This window comes from Entelurus aequoreus, linkage group LG14 (genome assembly GCF_033978785.1).
Source record: "Entelurus aequoreus isolate RoL-2023_Sb linkage group LG14, RoL_Eaeq_v1.1, whole genome shotgun sequence".
Classification (NCBI taxonomy): domain Eukaryota; kingdom Metazoa; phylum Chordata; class Actinopteri; order Syngnathiformes; family Syngnathidae; genus Entelurus; species Entelurus aequoreus.
The window spans coordinates 12,837,545-12,855,359 of NC_084744.1; the positions used below are offsets into that span (position 1 = coordinate 12,837,545).

General features: G+C 41.2%; 2 protein-coding genes across 6 annotated transcripts in view; one reads left to right on the forward strand and one right to left on the reverse strand.

Moving 5' to 3' along the window:
• LOC133664392 (collagen alpha-2(IV) chain-like) overlaps positions 1–17,815 on the reverse strand; it is a 116,572-nt gene that overhangs the window by 56,196 nt on the left and 42,561 nt on the right. For all 4 annotated transcript variants that reach the window (XM_062068971.1, XM_062068973.1, XM_062068970.1 and 1 more), the window contains exon 3: positions 4,376–4,459. In XM_062068971.1, the coding sequence (XP_061924955.1) occupies positions 4,376–4,459 (84 nt within the window). The remainder of the gene's footprint in view (positions 1–4,375; positions 4,460–17,815) is intronic.
• Positions 1–17,815, forward strand: part of LOC133664395 (collagen alpha-1(IV) chain-like) — a 154,084-nt gene that overhangs the window by 28,437 nt on the left and 107,832 nt on the right. The gene's annotated exons all lie outside the window — the stretch shown is intronic.

Sequence of the window (17,815 nt, forward strand, 5' to 3'; positions counted from 1 at the left end):
TTTGTACGCTGCTGACTGCAGAAAAAATATTATTCACTGCGATTGATCGGACAAACACACATTCCTAATTTAACAGTTTTGTAGTCAAAACGACACATCCTAAGTGTGAAGCTTTTCTCGCGCTTGGCACGTCGTTATCACATGTTTTCTGCATGATGGAAATCCTTTTGATGCAGGTAGCGAGTCGGCGAGCGAGCGAGCGTGAGGAGGATGAGGAAGATAAAGCTATCTGTTGACCCTCTGGTCGCACATTGCTCAGATGTGGAATGTGGAACTTCCTCCCTGTCCGTGCCTTCGCCTTTTTATGGGCTTTTCCTGTATCCTCCTCGGTGAGCATGCTGGGGTCAAAGGCCAGTGCTACTGTAAAGTCGGTCTTGTAAAATGGTCGGCGTAGCTAACTTCACTGTGGTTTATTAAGACTGCTACCTACAAGGTAGCTTTTAATGGGAGTCTCAGTCTGGGTAGAAGCATCTTTGGTTCCCATAACAACGCAACAACCTGTATGATAATGTTCCCATATTATACTATTTTTCAACTGTCAGTTACATCAGTTAATATGAAGTATGCTTTCCAACACGCCATTAAAGTTAAAGTACTACTGATTGTCACACACACACTAGGTGTGGTGAAATTATCCTCTGCATTTGACCCATCCCCTTGTTCCACCCCCTGGGAGGGGAGGGGAGCAGTGAGTAGCAGCGGTGACCGCGTTCGGGAATCATTTTGGTGATTTAACCCCCAATTCCAAACCTTGATGCTGAGTGCCAAACAGGGAGGTAATGGGTCCCGTTTTTATAGTCTTTGGTATGACTCGGCCGGGGTTTGAACTCACAACCTACCGATCTCAGGGCAAACACTCTAACCACAAGGCCACTGAGCAAGCTGTGTCTGTAGATTTACGTAAAATATTGGTAACACTTTAGTATGGGGAACACATATTCACCATTAATTAGTTGCTTATTAACATGCAAATTAGTAACATATTGGCTCTTAATTAGTAATTATTAAGTACTTATTAATGCCTTATTCTGCATGGCCTGATTATAGAACCAGTAAGCCATTAACTAAGAGTCTTCCCTCAAGAACCTCAGAATTATTGCTTATTAGTAACCCTAACCCTAACCCTAACCCTTACATGTTCCTCTAGTGTCCAAATAACTCTAAATTAAGTCTTTGTAACTTTAATAAGCAACTAATTAATGCCGAATATGTTCCCCATACTAAAGTGTTACCAAAAATATTTTGTGTGTCTGTAGCTTTAATGCTAATGAGCTGTGTTTGTCTCTAAGAAGCGCCACTTTTTACAAACACACTGTAACTCTGCCCTTGTCCAACGTAAAAGATGCCATATACCCAGGTCCATCAGCCACCGTGCGTAGGGCCCTACGATCCGTGGGAGGCCCATTTTGCGTGAAGAGCGCATGTAAAATGTCAATTAATAATTGACACTGCGCTTAATATGACGTTTTACCCCAATCATATTCTTAGCCCCTTCCTGCTCGGTCCCTGATAAGAATACAATGGCAAATTTCCTCGGACTTTCTCCCTGTCCCCCGTGGCGCGCAGCATTAGTGCTGGTCTTGAAAGGCAGGAGTACTGGGTTCGGCGTTGTGTCGGAGGTTTGCAAATTTATGTTTTAATTATGTTAAATGTATTCTGCACAAAAAATGTTTAGTACTAGACATGCATAAAATTAAATTAAATGATAGAGCGACCCCCCGCAACCCCAAAAGGGACAAGCGGTAGAAAATGGATGGATGGATGGATATTAAAACACGTTAAAATAAAAAAGTGTGATAATATTTTGTAATTTACGCAACTTTGAGGAGGAGGACTGGAGGACACAAACGCTAGCCACACTAGCATAACTACAGTATGTTAGCAATACTGTGCTAACATTACACTCTTATTTTAACATCATTGTAGTTTAGCCTGTTCACAGAATCCCCCCCACATCTGCAGCTAACTAACAGCCAGCCGGCAGAGCTTGTATTTTAAGATGTGTAGCAAAGCCTGCTTTTTCTTAAACAAATTGGTGGGAGTATAATTGGGGCAGGATCATTTAGATAGGGCTCAGGGGTGGTATTGTATCCATGAGAAAGGAGTGAAATTCAAAAGCGACCTAGTGCTTCTCTTAAAAGTGGAGCAAACAATGAGCAAGATGATGAGATTATTTCTCATATTTGATACTCATAAACAGGCTTTAGTGACGCATATTACTGCTAAAAAATATTTTTTGCAAAAAAGGCACCTATAAGTGCAGACACTTATACGTTCTTAACTGGTTCTATAGGCAGCACTTTCTTCTCACTTTGCAGAACAGATGGAAAGCCTCTCACATGTGGCCAATAGTAGGCGTTGCTTGTCCCATTTTCGAACGTTACAGAACTCTAGGGATGAGAAAGTCACGTACTGTACCGATATGGCCAGCACGTGTTTTCGAGAAGGGCTGCCTGTCGTCATTCATTGAGAGATGAATATCCCAGCATGTTTAGTCTATGTCTGACTCTATGGGTTCAGGTTCCCCACACTTGTCTCCGTCTTTCATTTCTTTGCTTAGTGGCTCTCCCACACACTACACACCACTTCCCCAACTGACCTTCTGCGTTTACCGTGATTAATGATGTGAATTCCATCACATTAGCTGCAAGAAAGTGCTGTGTGTCTAAGTCCTGGGTCTTCTGTATGACTCAAAGTCATCGTTTGTGATCAGGGACGTGTGTCGTTTATATTTTACCAAGACTAGCACCAAATCGATACTTAAAAAAACAATGCCGGTGCTTAAAGGCTGAAATATGATCTTGCGTCACGTATCTCATTGACTTTGTGATGAAGAAGTCTGTCACCGGGGAAAACTTTGGCATCAAGTGGGGAGGGGGCAGATTAACCGACCTAGACTTTGCAAATGACCTGGCTCTGGTTAGCAACACTCAGCGTGCACTCCAAGAGATGACCAACAATGTCCATGAAAAGTCGGACTACGGATAAGCCAAGAAAAGACCATGGCCGCTGCCGTTGGACAAATACAAAACTTTCCACCACTCACTATAGACGAACGTGACATAGAGTACGTTGACGACTTCACCTATCTTGGGAGTAACATCTCAAGTACAGGAGACATGGAGAAAGACGTCAATAACAGAATTGGCAAAGCTGCATGAGTGTTCCAACGGCTCCGAAACATCTGGTCGTCCAAAGCCATCACAACAGCCATCAAGCTACGCCTCTACATGTCAGTGGTCATACCGACAGCAACCTACGACTGTGAGACGTGGATGAAGACAGCCAGTATCACCAACAAGCTGGATGTCTTCCACCGACGATGCCTCAGATCCATCCTGAAGATCTCCTGGAGAGACCACATCTCCAACAAGGAGGTGATGAGAAGGGCAGGTATAGCAGCACTGTTTGACATTGTATTTGAAAGGAGAAGGAGAATGATGGGGCACATACTCCGACTGCCAAGAGAGACCGGCAAGTGTGGCAATGGACTGGATGCTAGAAGGTGGAATAAGGAAGAGAGGGAGGCCGAAGAAGACGTGGAGACAGACAGCCAAGTAAGACCCAAGGGAGACGGGTGTCAGCTGGCACAGAGCAAGAAGAGCCGCCAGAGACTGGAGAAAATGGAGGAAACTCGTTGCCCAATGTTCCATTAGGAACGTGAGGAACTAAGTCTAAGTCACGTATCTTGTTTGACTGACACCGACTGGCTCCTACCCCTCCGAAGTCTGTCCATAAGTACATAATCCGGGGTTGTACTTCCTGAGACAATCTGAGCCTGCATTCATTTAGCACCAAAATAAGGCACCTTTTTTTGGTCTGGTTGCTACCATTTACATCGACACTGGTGCCATTATGGAACTGGGTTTCTAGTTGTGAAGCTTGAAGAATAGACAGAATGTAGAAAATAGTGTCTAGATCAGGGCTATTCATCCATGGGGCCAAATCCGGCCCAGGGATGACACCAGACCGGCCCGAGAATTCAGTTTAAAAACTTGGAAAAGACAGCAGATTTCTGAAAACACTATACATCTGTTATTTAGATAATCTTTGACTGGGTTTTTTTGCAATAGGTCTATAAAAACAGCATTTTCTCAGCAATATACAAAATAGGAATACTAGTGATGAGAGAAATCTATCCCCCTGGTTCCTGGTCCCTGATAATGTGGCCGCCAAAACAATTAAGTTGAATAGGCCTGGTCTGAAATGTAAAACAGTTGCTATCTAAACACCCATTAGGCAGAGGTGTCGTAATATTGCACCTTTACCAACGACTTCAGACTGAATGCTGCGTGATCGTAACCTTATTTGGTAATTCCAGTGTGATGACCGAGAGGTTTATTTATGAAGATATTTAGAACAGTAAGAAACTCACCCTGGCACCTTTCTCTGGGAAACATTTGCAGCCACCACTGCTGCAGTCTCTTCCTCCACATGGACCGCTGTGCTTCTTTCCACCCTGGAGACAGAAACATACAACATGTAGCTATTACTCGCCGGGGAATACATACCAAAACACACAAGGAAACTGGGTCATATGATAGCGCCCTTTTACACAACCAGCTTGGATTTAGCCGACATTTTTCTGGGTTGCTGTTAAAGATAGTACAAAAGATCAATCCGGAATCAAGCTTGTGTACAAAGGAATGCCATAGTTCCAGGACTAGGGTATAAAGGTTGTTAAAAGTAGGGACGTCATGGTTAGGCCTGGGCTGATTCAGCAACCGTTCTTAAGTACAAATTTTGTTCTTAGGCCCACTTACGAAGTTTTTAAGGAGATTTTTGTATTCACCAATGTTTTCTTAGCTGGGATTTGTTCGTAGGTAAGAACAAAATCTACAAGTGCTCCAGAGCACTCTTAGGGTGGCCGATTTGTTCTTAAGTGTGAAAAGTTCCCTTACTTCTATTGTCTAATGTTCTAATATCATATATATATATACTGTATATATATACGACAGACAGACAGACATATAGCAAAATTAGCAATATATAGACATTTCAAAATACCGTACACACACACACACACACACACACACGCACGCGCACACGCACACACAATCATCAATTACCGGGGTGTTGATTTAGTGATTGGTGACTCTTTAAAAGACCAACAGGCCTCACACCCTGTTGCAACTCAATTCACACAAGGACAATGCTTTTGCTGCTACTGCAAGATGCCACATAGCGCATATTTCACGACCATGTAGACCAGGGGTGTCAAAGTCAAATGGACGGAGGGCCAAATAAAAAATTTAGCTACAAGCCGAGGGCCGGACTGTTCGAATGTTCATTGAAAAATTTTTAAATGACGCATATAGTCTAGTGAACCTAATTGAACCTACTGAAAACCTAACAAATATATTCCAATATGATCAGATAAATAAAGCAATATTTTCTTATGGCTCTGTCAGTAATCTTTAATTTTCACTCAACTGAAATATTTTTAAAATATAATTAAATTGAAATACAATAAAATAAAGTGCAAAAATCTATAAATCAAAAACAACACTTTGTTTAAGGAGAAGTAACATGCAGTGAAAACAAATATTAAACTTTAACTTTTAAACTTGAATTGAGTAAAAACTCTAAATATGTGATTGCACAGTAATGTTCACTTGTTTGAGGTTGAGGGTGATACTTGGTGGTGTCCCATCTTTTCCACAAGTTCATCAATGTTCGGGGTAAGGCTCTGAGCTGAGGAAATCCTCAAGATTGAATGGAGGTGTTCACCAGTAAGTCGACTTCTGTGTGATGTTTTGTTCAGGTTCATCAAAGAAAACAGTTGTTCACACAGGTATGTGCTGCCAAACATAGACAACGTTTGAGCAGCCTGGATGCGCAGCTGGGGCATTGTGTCGGGGAGGAAACGGGCGAACTCCGCAGCACCCACTGCCGCATATTTTGCCCTCAGTGCATCATTGCATTGGAGGTCAATCAACTCCATTTGAAGGTTTGGTGGTGAGCTTTCCACGTCAACAGCAAACGGGTTACCGAGCAGTTCCAACCTACTTTTTTGTGCTTCAAAGTCAGCAAATCGGCGTCGAAAGTCAGCGGCAAGCATACTTATTTTATTAGCCAACTGTGCGCTCGGGAATGCACTGGTAGAGAGCTTCTCTTTCATGGTCTGGCAGCTGGAAAAGTGGGTCAAATTTTCTTTCCGCATCTGCGTCTCCCACAGAGTCAGTTTGGTTTTAAATGCCTTCACTGTACTGTACATATCAGAGATGACATGATCCCGACCCTGCAGCTGCAAGTTCATTGCATTCAGATGACTCGTAATGTCACACAGAAAAGCCATTTCACACAGAAACATTTCGTCTCGGAGTTGTGTTGTGTTTTTCCCTTTGCTGTCCAAGAACAGACAAATCTCCTCACGAAGCTCGAAACATCTTTGAAGCACCTTTCCCTGGCTTAGCCATCGCACCTCTGTGTGATAAGGCAAATCACCATGCTCCGTTTCTAACTCCGTCAGAAATGCCTTGAACTGGCGGTGATTCAAACCTTTGGCTCTGATAAAGTTAACTGTGCGCGTGATGATGCTCATTACATGCTCCATTTTCAAGGCTTTACCGCACAACGCTTCCTGGTGTATGATACAATGATAAGCTGTCAGCTCACCTGTCGCGTTTTCCTCTTGCATCTTTTCCCGTATCTTCGCTACCAGTCCGCTCCTGTGTCCACACATCGCAGGTGCTCCGTCGGTTGTCAAACCCACGAGTTTTTCCCAAGGCAGCTCCATCTCATTTACACATCTTGACACCTCTTCATACAAATCATGCCCCGTAGTTGTGCCATGCATAGGACGTAAAGCCAAAAACTCCTCTGTCACGCTTAGGCTGGAGTCCACTCCGCGGATGAAAATTGACAACTGGGCAATGTCAGAAATGTCGGTGCTCTCATCCACAGCCAAGGAATATGCAATGAAATCTTTTCCCTTTTTCACAAGCTGCTCTTTTAGATTGATGGACAACTGGTCTACTCTCTCGGCAATGGTGTTTCTGCTCAGACTCACATTTAAAAAGAGTTGCCTTTTTTCTGGGCAAACTTCGTCACAAACTTTAATCATGCAGTTTTTGATGAAATCTCCCTCCGTAAATGGCCGGGCTGATTTAGCGATCTCTTCTGCCAAAATAAAACTGGCCTTGACAGCAGCCTGGCCTTGTGATTTGGCTTTTTTGAACAGAGCCTGTCGAGATTTGAGGCCTCGTTTTAATTCCTCTGCCTTTTGTAGCCTTTGTTCCATGTCCATATTCTTGTTTTTGTCCGCGTGTTTCGTTTCATAATGTCGTCTCAGATTATACTCTTTCAGTACCGCCACACTTTCTCCACACAGAAGACACACAGGTTTTCCAGCTACCTCCAAAAACATATACTCCGACTCCCACCTTGTTTGAAACCCCCGGTTCTCAGTGTCCACCTTCCGTTTTGCCATTTTTGATGGGTACCGTATTTCCTTGAATTGGCGCAGGGAATATAGTATTCGCACGTCTAGAATTACTGCCGGGTCAAAGTCGTTTCTCAAAATAATTAATGCATGCTTGGCCTTATCGCCGGTTTATTATTGAAGCTGGATCAAATTCGTTTCGCAAAATATTAATTTTATTATCGCATGTCGATAATTTTCGCCGGGTCAAACTCGTTTCGCAAAATATTTAGCATATGGCTAGAACTTCCACCGGGTCAAATTCGTTACGTCACGAGTGACGATTTACCTGTCCTCATTTTCAAAATGGAGGAAGCGGCTTTCAGTAGTTTACAATCGCACAAAGGAAAAAAGATAAAGAGCTTTTCAGTAGGATTTAAGGTCCAAGCTATTGAATACCGGTACAGTATGCTAAAGAGAACAGTAAGCAGCTATGTTTTATTAATATACCGTAGCTGCGTGTGTGAAATACTGTATAAGTCATTAAATGACTCCCGCCTCCTGGTGGTAGAGGGCGCTGCCGCGCTAGTGATCCTTCTTGCGACTTCCGGTACTGCAGAAGAAGTGAACACACGCAGCAAGAGATTTTTTTGACAGGAGGTTTTAAATTAATTAACGCCCCTGCGGCCATTCAAGGAAATACGGTATCTGAAAGTTAATTTTACTGTGATGCTGACGACTGCTGTGCCAATAAATATTGAAATGAAGCAGCCTACTGCTCGGTGCGTTACCGTTGCATTGTGGGAAATGTAGTATTGGTGCGTGTTAAAGATCTGCGGTCTGCGGGCCGGTTCTAATAATAAATCAAGATCATCCCAAGGGCCGTTAAAAACCTTCTCGCGGGCCGGATATGGCCCGCGGGCCTTGACTCTGACATATGTGATGTAGACCCATTTGCCCGAAGTGACCAATATTTATTTGAACGCTTTAGGCTACCTCAGCAGTCCCCCCTTTCTTAAACTTACGTTTTGACATTATATATTTCCCCCGCAGGATAAATCAAATTTCTCTTCTGTAATCTGTTTGTGTTTTCTCCGTGTGTTTGATGTTTGGCTTTTCCGCCGGAATTGTGCCCTTATATGGGGAATTGAGGGCGTTTACCTATGCAAATTACGGAATGAAGGGGGTTTACATATGCATATTGGGTATTGATAGACATGCACGCGCTAACCATTTGGCGTTCAGCAACTTAAGAACAGCAGGTGGGAACAATTTGGCCGTTTAAGAACACATCATGAATTTGAATGGACTCCTCTTTGGAAATCACTTAGGAAGAAAGATAAGAGGAAAAGTTGGGAACTTATTGCTGAATGGGGCCCATTGTACCCCAAATTTTTGCTGATAAACAATACTTTTGTCAGCATTAAGTTAAGCACAAATGTAATCATAGTATATCAAAATAATATAATTAGAGGTGGGAATCTTTGGGCATCTCACAATTTGATTACGATTAGGAATGTCCCGATCTGATGTTGATATGGGATGTTGATATCCACCAAAAACTGTGTATCGCAGGTGTGTCAAACTCGTTTTTTTATTAAAAGGCCACATCGCAATAAGCACTGCCCTCAGAGGGTCGCATGTGACAGTGAATATGAATATAAATATACTGTAGAATAGCCTTGTTACCCAATTTGCAAAGTAAAGTGTTTTTCATTATAATTAGATTGATGGATAACTTGCTTTGCTTGTTGCAGAATCGGAAAATATTAAAATGAACAATATATACAATTGGATGCATCACATCTTTCTGTCAAAATTTAAACAATAATACATGCATTTTGTCAGAAAGAGCTTTATTATTTTCAGCCTTTTTTTTTTTTGCGGGTCACACAAATTACATGGCAAACCACAAAACAAATGCGGCATAGAATGACGTGGCAGGCCTCATGAATTAAAATGTGGCATTTCACTTAAAAGGACACGGCAGGTCAATTTAAATGATACGGCAGGCCACTTTAAAAGATGCGGCAGGCCACTTTAGATGATACGGCCCACATAAAATAAAGCGGCAGTACCACATAAAGTAACGTGGCGGACCACATTCAATGACTTGGCAGGGCCAGATTGGAATTTATCGGCATGCATCAAAAGTGTCAGATACGACTGACAAGAAGGTTCACTTTGTTCATTTAGTTCTACTATTAAATAAACACACTCAGGTGCTGAGGGCGATGCACAGAGTGAACCCTCTTGCACCCTGTTTGAAAGGGAGAGAAAAAGAAAACAAAGACACACGCACAAGGCGAGCTCATTGTCATTTATCATTTGGTTAATTGATTTATTGACTATTGGCCCAGTCTTAGTAACGACACATGTAATCGTAAATGGATATTTCGTTATCAAACAATTGGATTGGTACGGAGTAAATGTCGGGGAAATAACCAATTTTTAGATACACCGCAATTTGGACATGGGCAATTGTAAAATCGATTAGTAAACATCAATAATCGATTATTTATTGTAAATAAAGTAATGCAGAAAGTTCTAAAATTTGGCTGACCACAGCGAGCCACCTCCCCAAGAAATCCGACCAGCTCCTTGATTTTAGAGCACTTATGTTCCAGTTTTGCACACACTTTCATTAATTTAATAAATGTAATGGGAATTATTTAAGCTGTTTCTTATTACAAATGCACTGTTTTTAAAAGTTGCAAGTGATAAATGCTTATTTAGTAATGGAAAAGAAATCAAAGTACATACATTCTAGATGCACCAATAATCGATTTTTAATTGAATCATAGCTCCTGAATCGTAATCGTATCATGAGGTTCCCAAAGATGTCCATGTCTAGTGTAGAAGTTTTCTGACACAGAACAATTTGAGTGACAAATTTAGCGGCAATCATGGCTTGCAAACCTTTTAAATTATTCAGTATTATTTGAAAATGTTATTCTTTGGGAGAATTAACCTGCTAGCAGTTTGCATTATTTAACGTTTTGATTTAAAAACCATTAAAGCTGTTTGCTTTAATGGGGCGGTATAGCTCGGTTGGTAGAGCGGCCGTGCCAGCAACTTGAGGGTTCCAGGTTTGATCCCCGCTTCAGCCATCCTAGTCACTGCCGTTATGTCCTTGGGCAAGACGCTTTACCCACCTGCTCCCAGTGCCACCCACACTGGTTTAAATGTAACTTAGATATTGGGTTTCACTATGTAAAGCGCTTTGAGTCACTAGAGAAAAGCGCTGTATAAATATAATTCACTTCACTTCACTTTGCTCAAAAGCTAAGCAGTTTTATATTTTGCATTTTGTTCTGAAATGAAGCGAACTGTGACCTTAAAACTGAGGTACGTTCTGAACGGTGACTCTCGCTTACTGTTCCACCCCTAGTGGTTTGTGAACATGGCTGCTGTTTATAGCTGCAGTGTAGACGGTCAGTGAGTCATAGTGGTCATGCAGACATGACAGACGACCATGCGTCTTTGATAAAGACAGTCCGGTCCGCCTTGTCGCGGACAAAACCACCCACTGTCACTGTCACAGTGTGTCCTTGATGGCGCCGTGTGAGGCCGTCAAGTGGAGCATGTCCCCATCGTATAAAGCAGAGGTCAAAGGCGCTAGTTTAGAATGTTGAAGACGTGACGACGACAAGATCGGCGCTTGTTCCCAAGTGGAGCCAAGTGCCTTTGTATATTTTGTCGGGACTACATGAGAGGCAGCAGAGGCAAAACGAAGTAGGGTCTTGATCGAATTAAAGGCACTAAAACTTAGGGGTCCACAAAAAAAAAGTATTCACATCCGGAACGCAATTATTTTTTTATCTATCCATCCATCCATTTAGTACCACTTGTCTGCCAATTCTAAATAATTTTTTTATTTTCAAAAATCTATTCTAAAAAATCTATTTTTTTTATAAGAATACATTTTTTACATATATTTTTTAGACCATCACCATGCAACCAGAATGAGATTTCCTAACCTGTAACCTGTTTTGAAAAAGTTCCATTACAATGATTATCCAAAATAATACATTGCGAGAATCGGTTGGAATCAAGAATCGTGTTGAATTGAGAATCGATTCCGAATCGAATCGTCAAAGGGGAATTGGCGAATCGTTTGGTGCCCAAAGATTTTACACTCCAACTAGAACTTGGTTTGTCTTCATTTGAACTGATCTGATGGTTTGGGCCTAGTCCCAGGTCACTGAACTTTCTCCATTAGTAAAACAACATCATAATCCACTTAGGGAATGAAGAAAATTCACTTTGTACGTGGTGAATGAGCTGAAAGTTCCCCTGACAGTTGCAAGTCCATCCTATCTCTGCATGTCCCACGTCCTCCACCTACAAGCTCATACCACAGGGCGCCAGATGTCCCCCATCTCTTGTTAAAAGTGGCCCATTTGTGCCCACGGTGGTGGCTCAAGAATCAGAATAATTCCCCCTCGTCACTTGGAGAGCATCACTGCTGACAAAGGACCACATTGAGACCCGCTTCACACACAAAGCCCTTCTTTTACCAGGGAATCCTCACGCTTTAGTGGTCCCCTATCTTTTCAACAAAAAGACCCTCTTCGTTGCCCATATGGAATCTACAAGACTGCGTTTCTGTGTTAACTATCTGAGGGTTCCTTTTAAAGTGTTATTTGCTTTCATCTCTACCACACATGATGCTGGTAGTCCATACCATCTTTACTGACTGTATAGTCCGAATGTTCAGCACATTTACAGACCGATAAAGATGCAAACATCCTATTCCGAAAGTTGACTAAAGACAGGAAATCACCTCACCCCAATGAGGATGCAGGACTGTCCCTGCAGGACTATTTTCCCATCTTGGGACGACAAAATCAAACAATAGACTACGTCATTTCCGCACGGAGGACTTTAGCTCCTAATGGAGAGCAATGCACCGTCAGTTCTCAAAAATAGCAGATGACTTGACGCAGATGACTTGACCCAGCTGACGACAAACAAAAGCAGTATCCTGTTTTCTTCATGCTGAAAAACCTGAACCGAATTGTACTGCTTTGTGGAAACGAGGCTAAAGATGCAAAACATCAATTTTGATGCATATTTTTCAAACTCCGGACTGTAATAAACTTGAATGTGTGTTCGATTTGGGGTATCTGCTGATGTTTTGTAAATGACAGATGTGGCGCCCCCTCTGGGTTGTGAACATTGTGTCATAGAGGTATCATCAAAGTTTTATAACGTTCAATTACTTTTGGCCAATTAGTTGCTAAGTCCTGCCCATGCCCCGGCAGATCACATTTTGCTTGATGTTTTTAACCAGTTTTGCTAAACGTTTTTTTTTTTTACACAAAATGTGCTCATCGATCCCCGAAAGGTGTGTACACATTTTTGTAGCAATTCCTCAAAAGACAGTGGGTGTTTTGTGGATCAGCATTAAGCTGTGCAAATGCAATTTCCTCAGGATTTTTTTCAGTTTTACACTATTTTAGTCACAATGGAAGGGTTACACTTGCCCTGAAATAAAAATGGAAGCATCCTAGCCAGTAAGTCGCATAGCTAGAGACAAACAAAAAATACCTTCTTAATAATTTCTTCATTATTGCTGGCATAATTTTCATCTTTGCTTGATGTTTTTTAACCAGTCTTGCTCAAATTTGATAGAAATTTGCTTGTGAGTTGCCTACAGATGTGTACCAAGTTTCCTGGGAACTGCTCTTTTTTTGGAGTTTTAATTCACAATCTCTAAGTGACAAGAACACAAATGTCTTTCTTTTTTATATGCATTCCAATTAGTAAAATATGGCACGTACGAGGTGGCTAACAATGAAGCAACAATGGGAGTCATCTATTGCGCTCATAAAGCGTTCTAAAAACCGCCAACAATACTCCATTTACGTGCCGTGACTTGCATATTGACCAAGTATTAGCGGTATTGTTATTATAAGCACTAACAATGAGGAACTACTTTTAGCAGCGCTATGATCAAAGAGCGGTGAGTATCCTGTGCAACTTTTGACATACTGGGCTGCTGTTTTGCCTCAGAGTTGGTGAAAGTAAATTCATGGTTCTAAATCATACTTGTATAGTAAAAGGTTGTGGCCATAAACCTAGAAGTTGGTCAACTTTGACTTTCAACTTAGACCCGGAGATGGCGAGAAAGACACGAAAAGACGGGTGTTTGCACCCACCTTTTTAAATTTATTTTCAACCTGCCAGAGGATTATGATTAATTCTTTATCTAAACGGAGTATATTAACATCCCATCAATTGGCACCCCAGTGAAAGCAGACATTGAACTGTAAGTGATTGTTTAAATACAGTATGTTGGTAGTTTGTAGTTAGCACTTAGCAATACGGCTACTTGCTGGATCTGCTTATAACTCAGCTTGTAAAACTTGCAGTTAACCCTCTGTATATTCAGGCTCAACAATATAAGATTCTGGGTCATCATTTTGTCCCAAAGTAGTCTTTGTTGGCTGTCATGAAGTCTGTCATAATTAGTAATAGTTGTTGTTGTTGAAGAAAATAGCGTATGTTATGCGTGTGTAAAAAATGATTTGCCGCGGTATGGTTCAACTGAGCAAAGTACGTAAATATTACATTTTATTATGAATGTCCCTGATACTACATTACATATATACTTACAGCAAAAACGTCGATGGAGGTCTTTGTGTGTTTTTTAGAGTGCTTTATGGGCAGAATAGAGCGAATCCTATTACCTCCATTGTTATTCCAAAAAAAGTGCAAAGGGACCTATGATGATTTTTGTCTTTTGTGTTGTTACAATGTTGGATACTCGTGTTAAACAATGCAAAAGCATCAAGTCGTAAAGTTCAGCCATTTTGGCGTGAGCTTGCACACAGTTTTGGATGCCTCTGTTTACAAGGTTTTCCAGCCTGGCTACATTGTGATGTCACGGCGAGGTGGATGTACTTATTTGGACAAACTGCATGAGTACAGTTCTCAACACACAAAAAAAGTAGGGTGAAGTATTATTTTAAACTAATTTTGGCATGCGCATAACACCAACCTGTGTTAATTGATTGATGATTGATGAGGCTAATTGATGATTAGAAAACCCTTGTGCAATCATGTTCACACATCTGAAAACAGTTTAGCTCGTTACAGAAGCTACAAAACTGACCTTCCTTTGAGCAGATTGAGTTTCTGGAGCATCACATTTGTGGGGTCAATTAAACGCTCAAAATGGCCAGAAAAAGAGAACTTTCATCTGAAACTCGACAGTCTATTCTTGTTCTTAGAAATGAAGGCTATTCCACAAAATTGTTTGGGTGACCCCAAACTTTTGAACGGTAGTGTACACCAACACATATCCAATACATACTATTTAGACCAGTGGTCCCCAACCTTTTTTGCACCACGGACCGGTTTATGTAGGCATTATTATCAGGGACCGGCTTTCCACTTGTGCCAGATAAATACAGCAAAAATAAGCGCATGAAAAATACAACTCACTATAACGTTGAATTAGTGGGAGCCCTGGGCTTGTTTCTTTTCAATGACATGCAGATGGAAATCAGCCTTTGGCTACAATCTGTCATATTTTATATGTTCATTGATGTGCATTGTATCATGTCACAAAGTTATAACAAATATAACAAATGGCAACTTCCAATCAGGAGTTTTATTGTACATCTATAAACAAGCATATTGGTGTGTCTAGTGGGACAGGCGAAAGTTAAGTTGCAGTCGTCGTTTATAAATTATTTAATGTTTCCCTGCGGCCCGGTACCAAATGCGTCACGGACCGGTACCGGCCCCCGGACCGGTGGTTGGGGACCACTGATCTAGACCACTCCGAAGTGTTTTAACTGTGGATTAAAATCATCATAGGTCTTCTTTAAAGTTACATACGGTGTTTTGTATAGCGTTTTGAGAAATGTCAAGTCAAACAGTCTTATAGGGTTCAATAGCAGCGCCACCATGTGGTGAATTTGTCAGAAAAACACAGCATGTGCATGTTTTTAAGAAATGTTCATACATAAAATATACACTACTCAATGTTTTCTCTTCCCTCATGTAAACCTATAGAGTTTTATTATGCTGCAAGGCCAATGTGGTTAGAACAATGCCTCTTGTTACGGATGAGTGTTGTTTCTGTTACCTCCCGGTTCTTTATGGCCTCATTCCGGACGTGGGCAGATGCCTTGAGGTAGTGTACAGTAAATGAAATAAAGCCAGCTGGATCAACTACGCTAATGGTAACTTTTGCCTCACTTCCCTTATATTCAATTTATGCGACGCTGTCAGCTCCTCGTTCACTTAGTACGAGGCTAGGATGTCAATACGGCAGGTTTATGTCCCATTGTAAATGACTCATTAGAGCCATAAGGTTATTCACATAAGATTACATTACTCTGTTGGTTTATACACAACTTATTTTAAAGGTGATGTAGTTTCTTTTGCTATGCACACTGTTGTATTAACACTCAGGTGTCTTTCTGCGATGGATTCTTAAGCTGCCAACATGAAACGACAAAGCGAAGCCTAAATAGTGTTTTTGAGAGAAACCCCCCACCCCCTATATCCCTTAGTTGTGGTATCGGATGAACAAGGATCATAGAGGACGGGTTTTTGATCTGTGAATGGTGGCGAAAGACACACCTGACTAAACGAGGAGATTTAAAGCTGTTGACGGTCATGGAGAATGCTTTGAGTCAACAGAAATCCCATTACAAAGGACCCCAGCACCACAAGTAGCGGCTAATACAATTTTTCTGTTTTGTTTAGACTTCCCATAGAGCGACTAAATGACATTAGTGTCACCACCTATAGATTTATATCAGAATGCTTTGCAAGATATGCTAGCATACATATAGTACACATATCCTCAACATTTTATAATCATGAGACTAATAGTCAATGATTTTGGCCAATTATTATCTAAGACTTGCCCTTGCAAATTACATGTTTCCAACCAAATTCCGTGGAGATTTAATTGAACAGCTACAGGTTCCAATGGATGTTTTGTAAAGCAGAATTTAGTTGAGTCAGACATTTCATATAAATCCCACCTATTGGGTACATTTTGGGGTATCTACAGTACAGTATTTTCTGCAACATATGGTTTCTAGGAAATGTTATTATTTCATCATATCATGCACATCTTGACTAATGAATAACATTTGACTCCATTTCAATGTTGGACAAAGATTTTAAAGAATTTAAGGGGAACTACCAATGTAATAATTAATGCATTTTTTCCCCCTAATATTATGGATAAAGTTTTGCTTTGCAAGTTCTGAACTCCTGTTTCCATGTTGGCTGCAGCCAAGTAATGCATTCTGTTTTGCTTAGTATTTCAAGCAATCAAAGTTTATTTTTTGGATAGCCCTTAATCACAAGTACCTCAAAGAGCTTCACAAACCACAACATCTCATGACCTGGACCCACATTCGGACAAGGAAAAACTCCAAAAGCCAAAAATAGGATAGCGAACTAAGCCCCTTATGTTGAGTTTTAGGCCCCTTCTACACTAAGGTTATCCAGGGTAAATCCCACCTAACCTTATCCTTGTCCCCACACACACAATGGTCGTTTAAGACCCCCACCCCCTTCCGTCCGCCGGCGCAATGCGACCTAGTACGCATGCGCAAAAAAAATGCTCGCGTCATAGTCACCTCTGGCCTGGAAGTGTATTCTTACCCTGTGTTTCAATGTAGACTATTGCCACATTTCTTTTAACAGTAAACCTTGCTTGCCTCACCATTAGCAGCTGTTAGACTATTGTAGTGAATCACACCTGAGCCATCATACATAAATCATATCTTTAATGGACGTGTGAAAGTAAACAATGTGGACATTGTGCTTGTAGGCTGAAATTGGCGGTCGTACTTGACGGCCGCAACCACTTCATGGCTTCACAATAGTTACGGAGTACAAAACTACACGTTTAGTAATCGCTCGACATACATCGCGGACAATAACTGATAGTCTGTTTTGCCAGTTCAAATGCATTTGCTATTTTTCGTAGTCTTCCCTTGTCCACGGGAGCCCGCATTGTCGTTGTCTCTCCTTCGACAAATGTACAAAGTTTTTCGCTAAGTAGAGTCACAGCTGACCTGGACATTCGAAAGTTCTCTTGCCGTTCCTCAGGCACAACACACTCGTTGACAAACATATCCCACCAGGCTGCCGTTCTTCCAGGGCTTATCCAAAACCGTCGCTCAACATTACTATGTTGCCGTCTGAGATGTGTTGTATCCTAAATAGCTGCAATCGCCCGTTTCCTTCTCTTAACCTCTTAAGGCCCAAGCTGTTTGTTTACATGTTTTTTTTATTTGTCTTTGCTATTTGGGCTTATTGGACCCTAATTAGAATAAAAACTAAAAATCATCTTTTAATATGATGTACTTAGTCCATAAGTGCACAAACGTGTACTTCATGTGTAGTGAGATGCAAATTTTTATTTTTACACTTTTTTTTTTCCAAATTTCATTGTATGCTATACTCTTC